This window comes from Callionymus lyra, chromosome 5 (genome assembly GCF_982586985.1).
Source record: "Callionymus lyra chromosome 5, fCalLyr1.hap1.1, whole genome shotgun sequence".
In the NCBI taxonomy this organism is placed as follows: Eukaryota; Metazoa; Chordata; class Actinopteri; order Syngnathiformes; family Callionymidae; genus Callionymus; species Callionymus lyra.
The window spans coordinates 11,599,198-11,618,991 of NC_141822.1; the positions used below are offsets into that span (position 1 = coordinate 11,599,198).

Below are 19,794 nucleotides of genomic sequence, written 5' to 3' on the forward strand. Positions count from 1 at the left end.
CTGATGTGTGCGACGGCTGAGAGGATCTGAAGTTTGTATCAGGTCAACACAACCGTTCTTGACTAGACCTGCAGCTCTGATGTTCTCCTCAGTCGTGGCATGTGTTGGTCACACTTGTTCGGAAGTGTGTGTGTGTGAGTCATACAAGTGTGAGTTAAACAATTGAATGAGTCCTCTGGTGCAGCAACAGGACATGAAGGTGAGTGACATGATGGTCACATGGGACTGGGTCGGGGGGGGGGGTGAGCTAAGCCTCTCACAGAGTCAAATCTGGCGGACAAGAATAGACACGCAGCAGTCAAGATCACAGTCCATATAAGCGACCAGAACCGCTGCAGATCCAGTTATGGAGGATTTTGGACCCCAATGACCCCGCTGACCCTGCTGACCATGAGCGGCCAGATAAGTGGTGAGTGTGCGTTTTTTATATTCATCCATCAGTGATCTTTTCCTCAATGATTTGGGAATCGGAACCAGCAACCTGAACAAAGGGGGTCCTCAGTGCATTTTTTTAAAGGACCTCTGGTTCTGTGGAACAAACTTCAGAAGTCCAGAACAATGTCTAAGGTCCTCGAAGTGCCGATGCTGGGTGCTTTGCTAAAAAGTAAATAAAAAAAATGTACTGTATTAATTTTGTTAATTTCCTGATCTTTAAAAAATGTCAGTGTTTAGGATAAGAAAAAGAAGAGATATTACGGATGTCAACAATGACCCCCAATAACGGTAAAATGGAAAAGAAGGGAATTTCCTTCTCCAGGTTAGAGGCAGTTTGTACATTTGTTCAGTGATCAAGAGATCCTAAAGGTTTTGGCCCCTCGTGTGATTGTTGTGATCTACTGTCTCCTCGCCCTGACTGCACTCTGACAAGGGAACTCTCGCTCTCTGCAGCTCGTGAACAAGAGATCATCAAGATCACAGAGCAGCTGATCGAGACTTTCAACAAAGGAGACTTTGAGTCATACGTGTGAGTTCACCTCTCTAGCTCGCCATCACAGACACTTTCTTATTCACACGTACACTAACACACAGTCTCTGTATCTTTTTATTTGTCACTAAACACAGGCACACATTAACAAGTACACAAACGCATTCATGTACACACATACACACAAACACACGCACACACAGGGGGAGCGGGTAATTACTTACTTATTTAAAAGAGCTGCAGTGTTGAAACTGTCCACTAGAGGTCATGACATCTGCCTCCTCCACAGTAAGATGTGTGATCCTGGTCTGACCTCCTTTGAGCCCGAGGGTCAAGGAAACCTGCTTGAGGGAACTGACTTCCACAGATTCTACTTTGACAACAGTAACGTGTCTGTCTGTGTTCACGTGTCTGTTACCCTGTCTGTAACCTTATGTGTCTGTAGGTCAGTGTTTACTGTCTGTATTTACATGCAAGTCTTTCTGTACTTATGTGTGTGTCTGTCTGTATTTATGTGTGTCTGTCTGTATTTATGTGTGCATCTATCTGTATTTATATGTGAGTGTGTCTATTTGTATTTGTGTGTCTGTGTTTATGTGTGAGTCTGTCTGTATTTATTTGCGAGCCTGTCTGTATTTATGTGCGAGTCTGTCTGTATTCATGTGCAAGTCTGTCTGTATTTATGTCAGAATCTGTCTGCATTCATGCGTGAGTCTGTCGATCTGTATTTATGTGCAAGTCTGTCTGTATTTATGTGTGAGTCTGTCTGTATTTATGTCAGAGTCTGTCTGTATTTATGTGTGAGTCTGTCGATCTGTATTTATGTGTCCGTCTGTCGGTTTGTATTTATGTGTGTGTCTGATCTGTATTTATGTGCAAGTCTGTCTGTATTTATGTGTGTGTCTGATCTGTATTTATGTGCAAGTCTGTCTGTATTTATGTGTGAGTCTGTCTGTATTTATGTCAGAGTCTGTCTGCATTCATGCGTGAGTCTGTCGATCTGTATTTATGTGAGAGTCTGTCTGTATTTATGTGTGCTTCTGATCTGTATTTATGTGCGAGTCTGTCTGCATTTATGTGCGAGTGTCTGTATTTATGTGCGAGTGTCTGTTTTTATGTGTGAGTCTGTCTGTTTTTATGTGAGAGTGTCTGCATTTATGTGTGAGTCTGTCTGTATTCATGTGCAAGTCTGTCTGTATTTATGTCAGAGTCTGTCTGCATTTATGCGTGAGTCTGTCGGTCTGTATTTATGTGTGCATCTGTCGGTCTGTATTTATGTGTGCGTCTGATCTGTATTTATGTGCGAGTCTGTCTGTATTTATGTGAGAGTCTGTGTGTATTTATGTCAGAGTCTGTCTGTATTTATGTGTGAGTCTGTCTGTTTTTATGTGAGAGTGTCTGTATTTATGTGTGAGTCTGTCTGTTTTTATGTGAGAGTGTCTGTATTTATGTGTGAGTCTGTCTGTTTTTATGTGAGAGTGTCTGTATTTATGCGTGAGTCTGTTTGTTTTTATGTGAGAGTCGGTCTGTATTAATGTGTGGGTCTGTATTTATGTGTGAGTCTGTCTGTATTCATGTATGAGTCTATCGGTCTGTCTTTATGTGTGAGTCTGTCGTCTGTCTGTATATTTGTGTGAGTCCAACTGTTGGTCCGTGTGTGAGTGTGTGTTAGTGTGTGATTGTGTCTAACTGGTGACATCTCTCTGTCGTCAGTCGTGACCAGGAACAAGCAGTCCGTCCACACGACCATCTTGAACCCACACGTGCACGTGTTCGGCGAGGACGCCGCTTGCATCGCCTACATCCGCCTCACTCAGTTCGTGGACCTGCAGGGCCGCGCTCGCTCCAGTCAGTCGGAGGAGACGCGGGTCTGGCACCGACGCAACACCCACTGGCAGAACATCCACTTCCACTGCTCCGGGGTCTCTGCTGCCCTCTGCAGGGAGGACAGGTAACTGCAGCACCTCAGCGTCCTCCCCAGTGTGTCCTCGGGTGTGTAGGACTCCTCACCTGTGCTCCACACCTCAGCTCCTCCACATCCCTACCTGTGTCTTCAACGTCAGGAGGTCAAGGGTCAAGGTGGCCATCACAGTGGTCGCGTGGAATGATGTGAGCGCCTCTCCGTCTGCAGCGCCTCACCTGCCCTGTAGGGGGAGACATCAGACGACAATGACTGACGACCATAAAGCATGTGTTAACTGAAGATGTCAAAGTACACTGACCTGCTTTGCCTCAATGTGTGTGTGTGTGTGTGTGTGTGTGATCATTGCATTGATCCTCACTGAAGAGTTATTGTGGAGTATGTTGTTGTTATCATGCAGCATCATTGTTGTGTGTAAGAGACAAATAAATCGTCTGTGTTATCGTGACAAAGAAGCATTGCGTATTGATGTCGATCACTGTGTGTGTGTGTTGTTTTACTCTCGCTTCTTGACTCACTTTGTTTTCTTCTGTTTGTGTTCGAATTTTTGTGTTTGACAATGTGTTATAAACTGACGAGATGTCAACCTGTCGCACGTACTTTGTGTTTGTTCACTGACGGAACTTCCTGATCGTCACACACTTTGGTACAGTTTGTGTGTGTGTGTGTGTGTGTGTGTGTGTGTGTGTGTGTGTGTGTGTGTGTGTGTGTGTGTGTGTGTGTGTGTTTAGTGTGTGACCCGCTTCTCACCTGAGTAGCTGGGACACCACTTTGACGGACGAACATGAACACATGGATCTCAAAAACACATACTAAACCGGATGACACGTTTTGAACGCTTGGTGACGTCACCGTGACGTCACCACACGCAGACGTGGGTGCACTTATATATTCACTCTGGTAAGTGAAAGTTCACTCGCGGGAAAAAATCGCGGTCCAGTCTCCAACCTGGTCAATCCCCCCCCCCTGACGTCACATCCCCGCTGTACGAACCTGCAGCAGCGCGAGCCCGAACTTTCGGCTCGGACTCGGGACGGACAGGTGATTGACAGGAGGAGGCAGCGCGAGCGCTGAGATCACGTGGACATCGCGCGCAGGAGCTCACCTGGTCCCGGAGTCACGGACGGACCTGGACCCCCCAAGACTGTGCAGACCTGCGCCCGCGAGTGCCCGGTGAGTTCTGCGTGTACAGTACAGCGCTGTGACGTCATTACAGTGTGGCGACGAGCGACTCCGTGTGTGTGTTTGCGTGCACGGATGTGTGTGGATATGTGTAAGTGAGTGCGTGTTAGTGTGTGTAACCATTACGGGTCTCATATTTATTCTTTCTTCAGTTTTGTATTTCTCTAGAAAATGTGTTTTTAATCTTCCACAGATAAATAAAGACATTGATAGTTTTGTGTTAGTGTGTGTTTGTGTGTTTGTGTTAGTGTGTGTTTGTGTTAGTGTGTGTTTGTGTGAGCATGTGCGTGAGTTTGTGATGATTTCATCATCATCATCTTCATCATCAGGGACTGTCCATCTGAGGACCTGTCGTGACCTACCGTGACCTTCAGACATGCACCGGGTCCGGACCACGTTGGCGAGGCTGCGTCCTCTGACCGCGGCCCAGACCCTCCAGCACCGGTCCAGACCGCCGCCGCTGCTGCTCCTGGAGGTTATGAAGGCGTCTCAGCCGGCGAGACTGCAGACCACGTCTGTGGCTGCAGAACCTTTTCTGAACGGGACCAGTACCAACTACATGGAGGAGATGTTCGCCGCCTGGCAGGAGAACCCCTCCAGCGTGCACTGGGTGAGACCCACAGACTAGACCAGGTCACATCAGAGTCGTGTGTTGTGATCCGAGTCAGAGTTGTATGAGTTAGAGTTGTAAGTAAGTAAGTAATTTGTATTTATAAAGCGCTTTTCCAGACCAGGGTCACAAAGCGTTTAAACAATCAAAACAATATTCAATAAAAAAAATACTTAAAAGATCAAGAAAAAACTGAGAACAACACAGGAGTTCCAGTAAATCAAGGAAAAGCCTGAACAAATAAAAACGTCTTAAGATGTTTCTTGAAAGAGTCAGTAGATCATCAAACACAGAGGAAGATCGTTCCAAACCTTAGGAAAAACAGCCTGGAAGGATTTCTCTCCTTATCAGCAGATTCTGATCCACAGACCCCGAGCTGGGGTGTAAGGCTGGATCAGATCACTGATGTAAGGTCTGACCATGAATAGATCTGAAAGTAAGAACCAGAATTTTAAAATGGATCCTGAAAGAAACTGGCAGCCAGTGAAGAGTTTTAAGGATCGGAGAAATGTGAGTTCTTCTACTAGAGAAGGTCAGAATTCTCGCTGCAGAGTTTTGTATCAACTGCAGGCGAGACAGATCCTTCTTGTTAAGACATGAAAACAAACTGTTACAATAGTCCATATATGAGCTGGAGATGTGATCCAAGTCAGAGTTTTGTGATCCGAGTCAGATTTATTTGAGTCAGAATTGTGTGAGTCAAAGCTGTGATCCGAGTCAGATTTATTTGAGTCAGAGTTGTGTGAGTCAAAGCTGTGATCCGAGTCAGATTTATTTGAGTCAGAGTTGTGTGAGTCAAAGCTGTGATCCGAGTCAGAGTTGTATGAGTGAGTCAAAGTGAGTCTCCACTTGTATACATCGCACAAGACCACGTGAAACCTTCTAGTTTGTATCGACTCAGTCGTGACTCGTGATTCTCTCCAGTCGTGGGATGCTTTCTTTCGTGACTCCGAGTCCGGAGCGACGCACAAAAGCCCGGCGTCGGCCGAGTCGCGGAGCGGAGCGCCGACCTTGACGGGATCTTCGGTGGAGAAGCTGGTGGCCGACCACCTGGCCGTGCAGTCGCTGATCCGGGCCTACCAGGTAACACGTCGGTGACGTGAGCAGCGCCCGCCGTGGTGGTTGAACAGGAGTCCATTCTGGTCTTCACAGGTCAGAGGTCACCACGTCGCCAAGCTGGACCCTTTGAACATCAGCTGTGTGGACCTGGACGACACGCCGTGCTCCATCGGCCTCCAGAACATCGGTGAGACTCGCACTGCTGGTGACACTTTCACTTCTGCACATTCCTACACACTTCACCTCAGTGACTGGAAATGTTGAGACACAAGTGCCGTGAAGTGACGTGTTGATGTATGTGTTGGAGTGAGTCCTCAGTGTTTGTGTGTTTGTGTGTTTGTATCTGTGGATGTTGATGTATGTGTTGGAGTGAGTCCTCAGTGTTTGTGTGTTTGTATCTGTGGATGTTGATGTATGTGTTGGAGTGAGTCCTCAGTGTTTGTGTGTTTGTATCTGTGGATGTTGATGTATGTGTTGGAGTGAGTCCTCAGTGTTTGTGTGTTTGTATCTGTGGATGTTGATGTATGTGTTGGAGTGAGTCCTCAGTGTTTGTGTGTTTGTATCTGTGGATCTACGGTATATGTGTATGTTTGTGAGTGTGTGTTGGCGTACTGTTTATACATGTGTTTGTGAGAGTGTGCATATTTTTGTGTGTTTGTGTTTGTGGATGCATATGTGTGTGTGAGTACATTTGTGGGTGCACATGTGTATGAGTATGTGTGTATAGGTGCACGTGTGTGTGTATGGTTGCACATGTGTGTGTTTGTGTGAGAGTATGTGTATGTGGGCAAACATGTGTGTGTTTGTGTGAGTAAGTGTGTGGGTGCACATATGTGTGTTTGTGTGAGTATGTGGGGTGCACATATGTGTCTTTTTGAGGGTAGGAGTGTGTGTGTGCACATATGTGTGTTTGTGAGTGTAGGAGTGTGTGGGTGCACATATGTGTGTTTGTGAGGGTAGGAGTGTGTGTGTGCACATATGTGTGTTTGTGAGGGTAGGAGTGTGTGGGTGCACATATGTGTGTTTGTGAGTGTAGGAGTGTGTGGGTGCACATATGTGTGTTTGTGAGGGTAGGAGTGTGTGGGTGCACATATGTGTGTTTGTGAGTGTAGGAGTGTGTGTGTGCACATATGTGTGTTTGTGAGTGTAGGAGAGTGTGTGTGCACATATGTGTGTTTGTGAGGGTAGGAGTGTGTGGGTGCACTTATGTGTGTTTGTGAGGGTAGGAGTGTGTGGGTGCACATGTGTGTGTTTGTGAGGGTAGGAGTGTGTGGGTGCACATGTGTGTGTTTGTGAGTGTAGGAGAGTGTGGGTGCACATGTGTGTGTTTGTGAGTGTAGGAGAGTGTGGGTGCACATGTGTGTGTTTGTGAGTGTAGGAGTGTGTGGGTGCACATGTGTGTGTTTGTGAGTGAAGGAGAGTGTGGGTGCACATGTGTGTGTTTGTGAGTGTAGGAGAGTGTGGGTGCACATGTGTGTGTTTGTGAGTGTAGGAGTGTGTGGGTGCACATGTGTGTGTTTGTGAGTGTAGGAGAGTGTGGGTGCACATGTGTGTGTTTGTGAGTGTAGGAGAGTGTGGGTGCACATGTGTGTGTTTGTGAGTGTAGGAGTGTGTGGGTGCACATGTGTGTGTTTGTGAGTGTAGGAGTGTGTGGGTGCACATGTGTGTGTTTGTGAGTGTAGGAGAGTGTGGGTGCACATGTGTGTGTTTGTGAGTGTAGGAGTGTGTGGGTGCACATGTGTGTGTTTGTGAGTGTAGGAGTGTGTGGGTGCACATGTGTGTGTTTGTGAGTGTAGGAGAGTGTGGGTGCACATGTGTGTGTTTGTGAGTGTAGGAGTGTGTGGGTGCACATGTGTGTGTTTGTGAGTGTAGGAGTGTGTGGGTGCACATGTGTGTGTTTGTGAGTGTAGGAGAGTGTGGGTGCACATGTGTGTGTTTGTGAGTGTAGGAGTGTGTGGGTGCACATGTGTGTGTTTGTGAGTGTAGGAGAGTGTGGGTGCACATGTGTGTGTTTGTGAGTGTAGGAGTGTGTGGGTGCACATATGTGTGTTTGTGAGGGTAGGAGTGTGTGGGTGCACATGTGTGTGTTTGTGAGTGTAGGAGTGTGTGGGTGCACATGTGTGTGTTTGTGAGTGTAGGAGAGTGTGGGTGCACATGCGTGTGTTTGTGAGTGTAGGAGTGTGTGGGTGCACATGTGTGTGTTTGTGAGTGTAGGAGTGTGTGGGTGCACATATGTGTGTTTGTGAGGGTAGGAGTGTGTGGGTGCACATGTGTGTGTTTGTGAGTGTAGGAGAGTGTGGGTGCACATGTGTGTGTTTGTGAGTGTAGGAGTGTGTGGGTACACATATGTGTGTTTGTGAGGGTAGGAGTGTGTGGGTGCACATGTTTGGTTTTTGTGAGTGTAGGAGTGTGTGTGTGCACATGTTTGGTTTTTGTGAGTGTAGGAGTGTGTGTGTGCACATATGTGTGTTTGTGAGTGTAGGAGTGTGTGGGTGCACATGTTTGGTTTTTGTGAGTGTAGGAGTGTGTGTGTGCACATATGTGTGTTTGTGAGGGTAGGAGTGTGTGGGTGCACATGTGTGTGTTTGTGAGTGTAGGAGTGTGTGGGTGCACATGTGTGTGTTTGTGAGTGTAGGAGAGTGTGGGTGCACATGTGTGTGTTTGTGAGTGTAGGAGTGTGTGGGTGCACATGTGTGTGTTTGTGAGGGTAGGAGAGTGTGGGTGCACATATGTGTGTTTGTGAGGGTAGGAGTGTGTGGGTGCACATGTGTGTGTTTGTGAGTGTAGGAGAGTGTGGGTGCACATGCGTGTGTTTGTGAGTGTAGGAGTGTGTGGGTGCACATGTGTGTGTTTGTGAGTGTAGGAGAGTGTGGGTGCACATGTGTGTGTTTGTGAGTGTAGGAGTGTGTGGGTGCACATGTGTGTGTTTGTGAGTGTAGGAGAGTGTGGGTGCACATGCGTGTGTTTGTGAGTGTAGGAGTGTGTGGGTGCACATGTGTGTGTTTGTGAGTGTAGGAGAGTGTGGGTGCACATGTGTGTGTTTGTGAGTGTAGGAGTGTGTGGGTGCACATGTGTGTGTTTGTGAGTGTAGGAGTGTGTGGGTGCACATGTGTGTGTGTTTGTGAGTGTAGGAGTGTGTGGGTGCACATGTGTGTGTTTGTGAGTGTAGGAGTGTGTGGGTGCACATGTGTGTGTTTGTGAGTGTAGGAGTGTGTGTGTGCACATATGTGTGTTTGTGAGGGTAGGAGTGTGTGGGTGCACATGTGTGTGTTTGTGAGTGTAGGAGTGTGTGGGTGCACATGTGTGTGTTTGTGAGTGTAGGAGAGTGTGGGTGCACATGTGTGTGTTTGTGAGTGTAGGAGTGTGTGGGTGCACATGTGTGTGTTTGTGAGGGTAGGAGAGTGTGGGTGCACATATGTGTGTTTGTGAGGGTAGGAGTGTGTGGGTGCACATGTGTGTGTTTGTGAGTGTAGGAGAGTGTGGGTGCACATGCGTGTGTTTGTGAGTGTAGGAGTGTGTGGGTGCACATGTGTGTGTTTGTGAGTGTAGGAGAGTGTGGGTGCACATGTGTGTGTTTGTGAGTGTAGGAGTGTGTGGGTGCACATGTGTGTGTTTGTGAGTGTAGGAGAGTGTGGGTGCACATGCGTGTGTTTGTGAGTGTAGGAGTGTGTGGGTGCACATGTGTGTGTTTGTGAGTGTAGGAGAGTGTGGGTGCACATGTGTGTGTTTGTGAGTGTAGGAGTGTGTGGGTGCACATGTGTGTGTTTGTGAGTGTAGGAGTGTGTGGGTGCACATGTGTGTGTGTTTGTGAGTGTAGGAGTGTGTGGGTGCACATGTGTGTGTTTGTGAGTGTAGGAGTGTGTGGGTGCACATATGTGTGTTTGTGAGGGTAGGAGTGTGTGGGTGCACATGTGTGTGTTTGTGAGTGTAGGAGTGTGTGGGTGCACATGTGTGTGTTTGTGAGTGTAGGAGTGTGTGGGTGCACATATGTGTGTTTGTGAGGGTAGGAGTGTGTGGGTGCACATGTGTGTGTTTGTGAGTGTAGGAGTGTGTGGGTGCACATGTGTGTGTTTGTGAGTGTAGGAGTGTGTGGGTTCACATGTGTATGTGTGTAATGGTTACACATCTATCATGTAGATTCTGCAGCAGTGAGCAGCAGATAAGAACAGTGATGATCTTGCTCAACAGCACAATCATTAGTTATTGATTTCCTATTTTTTAAAACTACACAAAGTCCAACTATGATGTCATCTGCTGATATACCTGAGTGTGTAACATTTGTGTTGTTGGACCACAGCAAAGGAACCGTGCTACACATCACTGTGGACACTTTCTCAGAGCCTGACAAACAACAACTACACAAACACACGGATGACACACTTTTGTGTGTTTATAGTTACTGTGGGTTGTTGTGTAGTTGGAGCAGACATCAGAGTGTAGTTGTGAGTCTGCTGACTCGCTGGACTTCGCTCAGATGTGTGTCTTAGGTGTCATGTGACACTGTGAGTCAGAGATAGTGTGTATCAGTGTCTGTGCAGAGATAACACTTCTGCTCCTCCCTGTGTGTACTGTGGTGTTGTCGATCAAGAGAAACACATGTGTGTCCACTGATAATGACATCATGACCCTCTGACCCCCGTCTTCCTCAGGGGTGTTCGGTCTGACCCAGCAGGATCTGGACAAAGTCTTTCGTCTGCCAACCACGACCTTCATAGGAGGTTCTGAGAGCTCACTCCCCCTCAGAGAAATCATCCACCGGCTGGAGGTATGAGCCAGCACCAAAGACACTCCTCTGTGACTCCTCCCACTTTCAATGACTCCTCCCTCTCATATATGACTCCCCTGTGAGTCCTGCCTCTCTTATTATACCTCTATGACTCATTCCCCAAATCTCTGACTCCTCTGGCTCCCCTGTGACTCCTCCCCCTCCTCAATGATTCCACTGTGACTCGTCCTTTGGCTCTGTGACTCCTCTGTGACTCCTCTGTGACTCCTCTGTGACTCCTCTGTGACTCCTCTGTGACTCATCCTTCAACTCTGTGACTCCTCTGTGACTCATCCTTCAACTGTGTGACTCCTCTGTGACTCACCCTTCAACTCTGTGACTCCTCTGTGACTCATCCTTCAACTGTGTGACTCCTCGGTGACTCATCCTTCAACTCTGTGACTCCTCTGTGACTCATCCTTCAACACTGTGACTCCTCTGTGACTCATCCTTCAACACTGTGACTCCTCTGTGACTCATCCTTCAACACTGTGACTCCTCTGTGACTCATCCTTCAACACTGTGACTCCTCTGTGACTCATCCTTCAACACTGTGACTCCTCTGTGACTCATCCTTCAACTGTGTGACTCCTCTGTGACTCATCCTTCAACTCTGTGACTCCTCTGTGACTCATCCTTCAACTCTGTGACTCCTCTGTGACTCATCCTTCAACTCTGTGACTCCTCTGTGACTCATCCTTCAACTCTGTGACTCCTCTGTGACTCATCCTTCAACTGTGTGACTCCTCTGTGACTCATCCTTCAACTCTGTGACTCCTCTGTGACTCATCCTTCAACTCTGTGACTCCTCTGTGACTCATCCTTCAACTCTGTGACTCATCTGTGACTCATCCTTCAACTCTGTAACTCCTCTGTGACTCATCCTTCAACTCTGTGACTCCTCTGTGACTCATCCTTCAACACTGTGACTCCTCTGTGACTCATCCTTCAACACTGTGACTCCTCTGTGACTCATCCTTCAACTCTGTGACTCCTCTGTGACTCATCCTTCAACACTGTGACTCCTCTGTGACTCATCCTTCAACTCTGTGACTCATCTGTGACTCATCCTTCAACACTGTGACTCCTCTGTGACTCATCCTTCAACTCTGTGACTCCTCTGTGACTCATCCTTCAACACTGTGACTCCTCTGTGACTCATCCTTCAACTCTGTGACTCCTCTGTGACTCATCCTTCAACACTGTGACTCCTCTGTGACTCATCCTTCAACTGTGTGACTCCTCTGTGACTCATCCTTCAACTGTGTGACTCCTCTGTGACTCATCCTTCAACTCTGTGACTCCTCTGTGACTCATCCTTCAACTCTGTGACTCCTCTGTGACTCATCCTTCAACTCTGTGACTCATCTGTGACTCATCCTTCAACTCTGTGACTCATCTGTGACTCATCCTTCAACTCTGTGACTCATCTGTGACTCATCCTTCAACTCTGTGACTCCTCTGTGACTCATCCTTCAACTCTGTGACTCATCTGTGACTCATCCTTCAACTCTGTGACTCCTCTGTGACTCATCCTTCAACTCTGTGACTCATCTGTGACTCATCCTTCAACTCTGTGACTCATCTGTGACTCATCCTTCAACACTGTGACTCCTCTGTGACTCATCCTTCAACTCTGTGACTCCTCTGTGACTCATCCTTCAACTCTGTGACTCATCTGTGACTCATCCTTCAACTCTGTGACTCCTCTGTGACTCATCCTTCAACTCTGTGACTCATCTGTGACTCATCCTTCAACTCTGTGACTCCTCTGTGACTCATCCTTCAACTCTGTGACTCATCTGTGACTCATCCTTCAACTCTGTGACTCATCTGTGACTCATCCTTCAACTCTGTGACTCCTCTGTGACTCATCCTTCAACTCTGTGACTCATCTGTGACTCATCCTTCAACACTGTGACTCCTCTGTGACTCATCCTTCAACTCTGTGACTCATCTGTGACTCATCCTTCAACTCTGTGACTCATCTGTGACTCATCCTTCAACACTGTGACTCCTCTGTGACTCATCCTTCAACTCTGTGACTCCTCTGTGACTCATCCTTCAACTCTGTGACTCCTCTGTGACTCATCCTTCAACTCTGTGACTCATCTGTGACTCATCCTTCAACTCTGTGACTCCTCTGTGACTCATCCTTCAACTCTGTGACTCATCTGTGACTCATCCTTCAACTCTGTGACTCCTCTGTGACTCATCCTTCAACTCTGTGACTCCTCTGTGACTCATCCTTCAACTCTGTGACTCCTCTGTGACTCATCCTTCAACTCTGTGACTCCTCTGTGACTCATCCTTCAACTCTGTGACTCCTCTGTGACTCATCCTTCAACTCTGTGACTCCTCTGTGACTCATCCTTCAACACTGTGACTCCTCTGTGACTCATCCTTCAACTCTGTGACTCCTCTGTGACTCATCCTTCAACTCTGTGACTCATCTGTGACTCATCCTTCAACTCTGTGACTCCTCTGTGACTCATCCTTCAACTCTGTGACTCCTCTGTGACTCATCCTTCAACACTGTGACTCCTCTGTGACTCATCCTTCAACACTGTGACTCCTCTGTGACTCATCCTTCAACTCTGTGACTCCTCTGTGACTCATCCTTCAACTCTGTGACTCATCTGTGACTCATCCTTCAACTCTGTGACTCCTCTGTGACTCATCCTTCAACTCTGTGACTCCTCTGTGACTCATCCTTCAACTCTGTGACTCATCCTTCAACTCTGTGACTCCTCTGTGACTCATCCTTCAACACTGTGACTCCTCTGTGACTCATCCTTCAACTCTGTGACTCCTCTGTGACTCATCCTTCAACTCTGTGACTCCTCTGTGACTCATCCTTCAACTCTGTGACTCATCCTTCAACTCTGTGACTCATCCTTCAACTCTGTGACTCATCCTTCAACTCTGTGACTCCTCTGTGACTCCTCTGTGACTCCTCTGTGACTCCTCCTCTGTGACTCCTCTGTGACTCCTCTGTGACTCCTCCTCTGTGACTCCTCTGTGACTCCTCTGTGACTCCTCCTCTGTGACTCCTCCTCTGTGACTCCTCTGTGACTCCTCCTCTGTGACTCCTCCTCTGTGACTCCTCTGTGACTCCTCCTCTGTGACTCCTCTGTGACTCCTCCTCTGTGACTCCTCTGTGACTCCTCCTCTGTGACTCCTCCTCTGTGACTCCTCTGTGACTCCTCCTCTGTGACTCCTCTGTGACTCCTCCTCTGTGACTCCTCCTCTGTGACTCCTCTGTGACTCCTCTGTGACTCCTCCTCTGTGACTCCTCCTCTGTGACTCCTCTGTGACTCCTCTGTGACTCCTCCTCTGTGACTCCTCCTCTGTGACTCCTCTGTGACTCCTCCTCTGTGACTCCTCTGTGACTCCTCTGTGACTCCTCCTCTGTGACTCCTCCTCTGTGACTCCTCTGTGACTCCTCTGTGACTCCTCCTCTGTGACTCCTCCTCTGTGACTCCTCTGTGACTCCTCCTCTGTGACGCCTCCTCTGTGACTCCTCCTCTGTGACTCCTCCTCTGTGACTCCTCTGTGACTCCTCTGTGACTCCTCCTCTGTGACTCCTCCTCTGTGACTCCTCCTCTGTGACTCCTCTGTGACTCCTCTGTGACTCCTCCTCTGTGACTCCTCCTCTGTGACTCCTCCTCTGTGACTCCTCTGTGACTCCTCTGTGACTCCTCCTCTGTGACTCATCCTCTGTGACTCCTCTGTGACTCCTCCTCTGTGACTCCTCTGTGACTCCTCTGTGACTCCTCCTCTGTGACTCCTCAGTCGGCGTACTGCCAACACATCGGAGTGGAGTTCATGTTCATCAACGACATACATCAGTGTCAGTGGATCCGACAGAAGTTCGAGACTCCAGGACTGCTGCAGTTCAGTGTGGAGGAGAAGCGCACCCTGCTGGCCAGAATGATCCGCTCCACTAGGTGTGTGTGTGTCACAAGTCCAGTTTAGTGCCAGAGACGGGGCTGACCCGGGTGTCCTCAGGTTTGAGGATTTTCTACAGAAGAAATGGTCGTCGGAGAAACGCTTCGGTCTGGAAGGCTGCGAGTCTCTGATCCCGGCGCTGAAGACCATCATCGACAAGTCCAGCGCCAACGGTGTGGAGAACATAGTCATGGGGATGTCGCACAGGTATCACATGACTCCTACAACACGACCGCCGTAGTACCACCTTATCGTGACTGTCGTTTCCTCAGAGGGAGACTCAACGTTCTGGCCAACGTGATACGGAAGGATCTGGAGCAGATCTTCTGCCAGTTCGACTCCAGGCTGGAGGCAGCAGACGAGGTGAGGAACGGCTGATGATGATGATGATGATGAAGATGATGATGATGATGCAGCGGGCGACGCTCTATGACCGCAGGGCTCCGGAGACGTCAAGTACCACCTGGGCATGTACCACCGCAGGATGAACCGCGTCAGCGACAAGTTCATCGCCCTGTCACTCATGGCCAACCCCTCCCACCTGGAGGCCGTGGACCCCGTGGTCCAGGGAAAGACCCGGGCGGAACAGTTCTACTGCGGAGACACGCAAGGAAAGAAGGTGCTTCTTCTCTCCAACAGGGGCTGTCGATGAGTGAGGAAAATGTACAATTGTCAAATCCCAAAATACGTTTCCTGAACACATCACTAGTCTCCTTCTCATGAGGCCACGCCCACTCTCCCAAACCCTCCAAAGTCTAAAAGTCTGTATTTCATTTATAGATTATGCCTTCATTTTATTTAGATTAATCTTTTTTCTATGTATTACTTCAACTTTTTAGATAAAGAATATAAAATGGGTGAAAAGTATTTGTTTCTATTGAAATGTTTGTACTGTTGGTATGATGTTTTTATGATAGTACTAGTATTACATTGAATTCAATTGGCTACTAATTAGGAAAACATCGAGTTTGAAACATTTTTACAAGAATTTCAAACTCTTTGTGTAAAAAACATTCAAAAGGTTTGTATTGTTTCCATGTTAAATTCAATTACTATTTTAAAATTTAAATTTACTTCTTTTTTTTTTCAGGTTTTTAAACATTTTTTTAAATTTAAACTCTATTAATTTATTTAAAATGGATCTTTAAATATAATGTTAGATTTAACCTTTTTTTTTTTTTTTTACAGTCAATTTATTTTAATTTAGGTTACAAAACATTTTTTTTAATTATGAGAAGTCAATGGGATTTGTTTTGAATTTCCTTGAGGTTCAATTTTATTATACTTTATTTTCTTCTCTGTATTTGACCAAAATTAAAATTATATTTCTTTTGATCAAGACAATTTTCCATTACAAAACTCATAACTATAGCATACATAGCAAGAGTTCTGAGTAAAATAATGCCTTATCATGCTTTGATATTGATAAGAATCAAGGCTGTTATTCTCCTTCCTGGAGTGACAGGAAGTCATCACTGGTGTTGCTGCTGTATCTGTCCATGTCGCGGCGTTAGCTTCGCACAGCTAAAGAGATGAAAACATTCCAGAGACTCACCTTCAGCCCCGTCTCCTGACTCGTCCTTGTTCCACCAGGTCATGTCCATCCTCATCCACGGCGATGCCGCCTTCGCCGGACAGGGAATCGTCTACGAGACGTTCCACCTGTCGGACCTGCCGTCCTACACCACACACGGAACCATCCACATCGTGGTCAACAACCAGGTGAGCCTGTCTGGTCTCGGCTCTCCGGTGAAGTCCACTGACGGCACCGGTGGCCCCGCAGGTTGGCTTCACCACGGACCCCAGGGTGGCGCGCTCCTCCCCGTACCCTACCGACGTGGCCCGAGTCGTCAACGCCCCCATATTTCACGTGAACGCGGACGACCCCGAAGCCGTGATGTATGTCTGTAACCTGGCTGCCGAGTGGAGGAACACCTTCCATAAGGACGTGGTGGTGGACCTGGTGAGATCCTGAACATCTGCATCCGATGGCACATCAGCTGACGGCGAACCTTCAGGTGTGTTACAGGAGGAACGGACACAATGAGATGGACGAGCCGATGTTCACGCAGCCGCTGATGTACAAAAGGGTTAAGCAGCAGAAGGGGGTCTTGCAGAAGTTCGTGGAGAAGCTGGTCAAAGAGGAGGTTGTCACCATGCAGGACTATGAGGTGACCACAGCACCGTCACACCTAGAGTATCAGGGTCGGTCCAGGCCTATTGACCCTCGAAACACCTCAGACAGTCTTCAGTTTGAATCCAGACTCTTCATGGATCCATCCTTGTCCTTCCGGAATTAAGTCTACTTTTCTCCTTTATTCCTTCTCATTTCAACGTTCTTCTTCACTCTCCCTTCTTCCTGCTCGCCTCTTCATCTGCCCTCGCAGGAACAAGTGGCTCGATATGACCGGATCTGCGAGGACGCATTCGGGCGCTCCAAAGACGAGAAGATACTGCACATCAAGCACTGGCTTGACTCGCCATGGCCCGGTACTGCCTTTTCCTTTTGCTGGAAATCTCTGCTAGACTCGACGCTGACGTTTGGGTTTCTGTGCCAATAGACTTCTTCAACCAGGAGGGTCAACCGAAAAGACTGGCGTGTCCATCCACAGGCATCAGTGAAGACCAACTGTCTCACATCGGCAGCGTCGCAGCGTCGGTTCCTGAGGCGGACTTCACCATCCACGGAGGTCCTGCTGCTCCAGGGGCTCCTCGTGTCTCCTGCTCAAGTTCTTCTGACGTGTCCTGATCTCCACAGGTCTGAGTCGCATTCTGAAGGGTCGCGCCGACATGCTGAGTCAGCGTCTCTGTGATTGGGCTCTCGCAGAGTACATGGCCTTCGGTTCGCTGCTGCAACAAGGCATCCACGTCCGGCTCAGTGGGCAGGACGTAGAGCGTGGAACGTTTAGGTAAAACACTAAAAGTGTTTTTTTTTCATGCTACACTATCAATATTCATTAGCACTCTATATATATTTTAGTGTTGCAATTAAACTTCCGGCCACTAGTTTGGAGCAGTCATTACGCCCTACGTAGCTAAATAATCTTGCGAGATTCCAGCTATGACTGAGGACGAGAGGATACAGTTAGCTGCGACAGCTTTCAAAGTTGGATTTCAGGGCAAATTTACCAACAACAACTTCGTCAAGAGTCTTGCTAAAGTATGCAACACCAGAGTCAAGTACTCGGACAATACTACGAATGAATCATTGTTTCTACACCATCGCAGTATATTATCTCGTTACCCCTGTATCGTGATACAGCCAGAAAAAAATGCCAATACACACCATACAGTGTTTGCTGACGTGATGTCTTTCTCAGCCACAGACACCATGTGCTACACGACCAGAACGTGGACAAAAGGACCTGCGTTCCCATGAACCACCTGTCCCCGGACCAAGCCGCCTATACCGTCTGCAACAGCTCCTTGTCTGAGTACGCCGTACTGGGTTTGTAATACTACAATGTTACAATACTCCCTTCTTCCCCCCACATCTCACCGTCCGCTCGGGGCCCACAGGCTTCGAACTGGGCTTTGCCATGGCGAGTCCGGACGCACTGGTGCTGTGGGAGGCTCAATTTGGAGACTTCAACAACACCGCTCAGTGCATCATCGACCAGTTCATCAGCTCCGGTCAGGCAAAGTGGGTCCGGCAGAACGGCATTGTGCTGCTGTTGCCTCACGGCATGGAGGGCATGGTGAGGTCGCTCCCTTCAGTTCCTCGCCGTCATCAGCTCTACCCTTTCAGGTAGCTCACTGATGTCTCCTTCCTGTCCTCCGTCTCTCCTCCCTCCTCCTCTCCCAGGGTCCAGAACACTCGTCGGCTCGTCCAGAGAGGTTCCTGCAGATGTGTAACGACGACCAGGATGTGTTTCCGGTCGGTGGCGTCAAGACAGTCCGATCGGGTCGTGGAGCACTCGCTCACTTTCTGTTTCTCTGCAGGACCTCGGCGAAGACTTTGTCGAGCGGCAGCTGGAAGACTGCAACTGGATCGTGGTCAACTGCTCTACACCGGCCAACTACTTCCACGTCCTGCGCCGACAGATGCTGCAGCCCTTCAGGAAACCGGTCAGTGTAGGATCCAGGTCGCTGTGCAAATGGACCTCTTCAGTGATTTGTGTCTCCGCAGCTCATCATCTTCACGCCTAAATCTCTGCTGCGCCATCCAGTGGCCAAGTCCAGTTTTAACGACATGCTTCCCGGTGAGTTCACTGACCATGGTCTGTAGGACGCCCAACGTCTAACCCATTCCACCTCCTGTAGGAACCTGCTTCCAGAGATTGATACCGGACCAGGGCCCGGCTGCTGCGGCCCCAGAGCGGGTCCGCAGACTCATCTTCTGCTCGGGGAAGATCTACTACGAACTGTTGCGGGAGCGGGACAGTAGAGGCCTGAAAGACTCGGTCGCTGTGGTCCGAGTAGAGCAGGTGATTGACCTGGACCTGGGCGTCCTGGGACCAGCGCGTTTGAAGGTGTGAAGAGTTTGTGGGTCACACAAACGGGTTTCTTTTCTCTCTCCACCAGCTGTCGCCGTTCCCATTTGACCTGGTCAAGCTTGAGGCGGACCGGTACCGCGGCGCCGACCTTGTGTGGTGTCAGGAGGAGCACAAGAACCAAGGCTGCTACTACTACGTCAAGCCTCGGATCCGCACCAGCGTCAACAGGACCCGGCGTGTCTGGTGAGAGTCGGTTCTAGATCACCACGCGTCGCATACATCCTCGCCATCTTTTTTCCGCTACGACGTGGATGGTCACGTAGATCCGTGTCACGTCGCTCATCACTCCTCTCATCTCGTCCTGCAGGTACGCCGGCAGAGACGCCGCCGCAGCGCCGGCCACCGGGAACAAACACACTCACGTGATGGAGTTGCAGCGTCTGCTCGACACCGCCTTCCAACTGGACGCTGAATCCACGCCTTAAAGCTCCGCCCACTCCTACCAAGACTCTGATGATCACAACACATGCAACCTCATGCCGTACAAGAACTGTTTGTTTTTTTACTGGAAATACGGGTCACGTGGCTCCTATACATCCACCACACCTATTCTCCCAGCAGGGGGCGAGTCTCAAACACTGAATACATTTGTAGCTCTAGTCTTGTGACGTCTCTCATGTGACAGAAATAAACATTTTTAAAAACCAGCTGACAATGCGATGAGTTTTATAGAATGATTACAAAAATCAGTTGAACAGACTCATCAGTTGTGAGAGTCCAACACTGAGAAGAAACTCATTAAAATATTTATATTGTGTATTTAATAAGCAATGCAATCAAATAAGACAAATCTTGGAGTGAAATAAGGTACTGTTTACATTATTCAAAAAAGGAATGTACAATTTTTGGACAACAAATTCAATAGTAGGCATTAAGAGAAAACAC

General features: G+C 48.4%; 2 protein-coding genes across 2 annotated transcripts; both read left to right on the forward strand.

The window, feature by feature from the left end:
- The first annotated feature begins 366 nt into the window (after positions 1-366).
- camk2b2 (calcium/calmodulin-dependent protein kinase (CaM kinase) II beta 2) lies at positions 367-3,920 on the forward strand. Its single transcript, XM_087792280.1, has 6 exons — positions 367-409; positions 889-964; positions 1,215-1,309; positions 2,639-2,876; positions 2,926-3,071; positions 3,787-3,920. Exons 1-6 carry the CDS (start codon positions 367-369, stop codon positions 3,918-3,920), a joined length of 732 nt encoding a protein of 243 aa, XP_087648406.1.
- On the forward strand, positions 3,774-19,556 carry ogdhb (oxoglutarate dehydrogenase b). Its single transcript, XM_087790884.1, has 23 exons — positions 3,774-4,019; positions 4,358-4,638; positions 5,563-5,721; positions 5,791-5,884; positions 10,347-10,462; positions 14,258-14,412; positions 14,474-14,620; positions 14,686-14,776; positions 14,853-15,032; positions 16,007-16,135; positions 16,197-16,376; positions 16,432-16,584; positions 16,801-16,903; positions 16,975-17,103; positions 17,172-17,322; positions 17,734-17,861; positions 17,933-18,111; positions 18,219-18,290; positions 18,356-18,481; positions 18,543-18,615; positions 18,677-18,840; positions 18,938-19,092; positions 19,217-19,556. Exons 2-23 carry the CDS (start codon positions 4,405-4,407, stop codon positions 19,332-19,334), a joined length of 3,036 nt encoding a protein of 1,011 aa, XP_087647010.1. The 5' UTR covers positions 3,774-4,019; positions 4,358-4,404; the 3' UTR covers positions 19,335-19,556.
- The last annotated feature ends 238 nt before the right edge of the window (positions 19,557-19,794 follow it).

What these genes read in the sequence shown, in the direction of transcription:
- camk2b2 (XM_087792280.1), top strand. Translation starts at nt 367, where the DNA reads ATGACCCCGCTGACCCTGCTGACCATGAGCGGCCAGATAAGTG. An exon ending in CATGAGCGGCCAGATAAGTG is followed by an intron (nt 410 to 888) that starts GTGAGTGTGCGT and finishes CGCTCTCTGCAG; the next exon opens with CTCGTGAACAAGAGATCATC. An exon ending in CAGATTCTACTTTGACAACA is followed by an intron (nt 1,310 to 2,638) that starts GTAACGTGTCTG and finishes CTCTGTCGTCAG; the next exon opens with TCGTGACCAGGAACAAGCAG.
- ogdhb (XM_087790884.1), top strand. Translation starts at nt 4,405, where the DNA reads ATGCACCGGGTCCGGACCACGTTGGCGAGGCTGCGTCCTCTGACCGCG. An exon ending in AGAATGATCCGCTCCACTAG is followed by an intron (nt 14,413 to 14,473) that starts GTGTGTGTGTGT and finishes GGGTGTCCTCAG; the next exon opens with GTTTGAGGATTTTCTACAGA. An exon ending in GCTTGACTCGCCATGGCCCG is followed by an intron (nt 16,904 to 16,974) that starts GTACTGCCTTTT and finishes CTGTGCCAATAG; the next exon opens with ACTTCTTCAACCAGGAGGGT.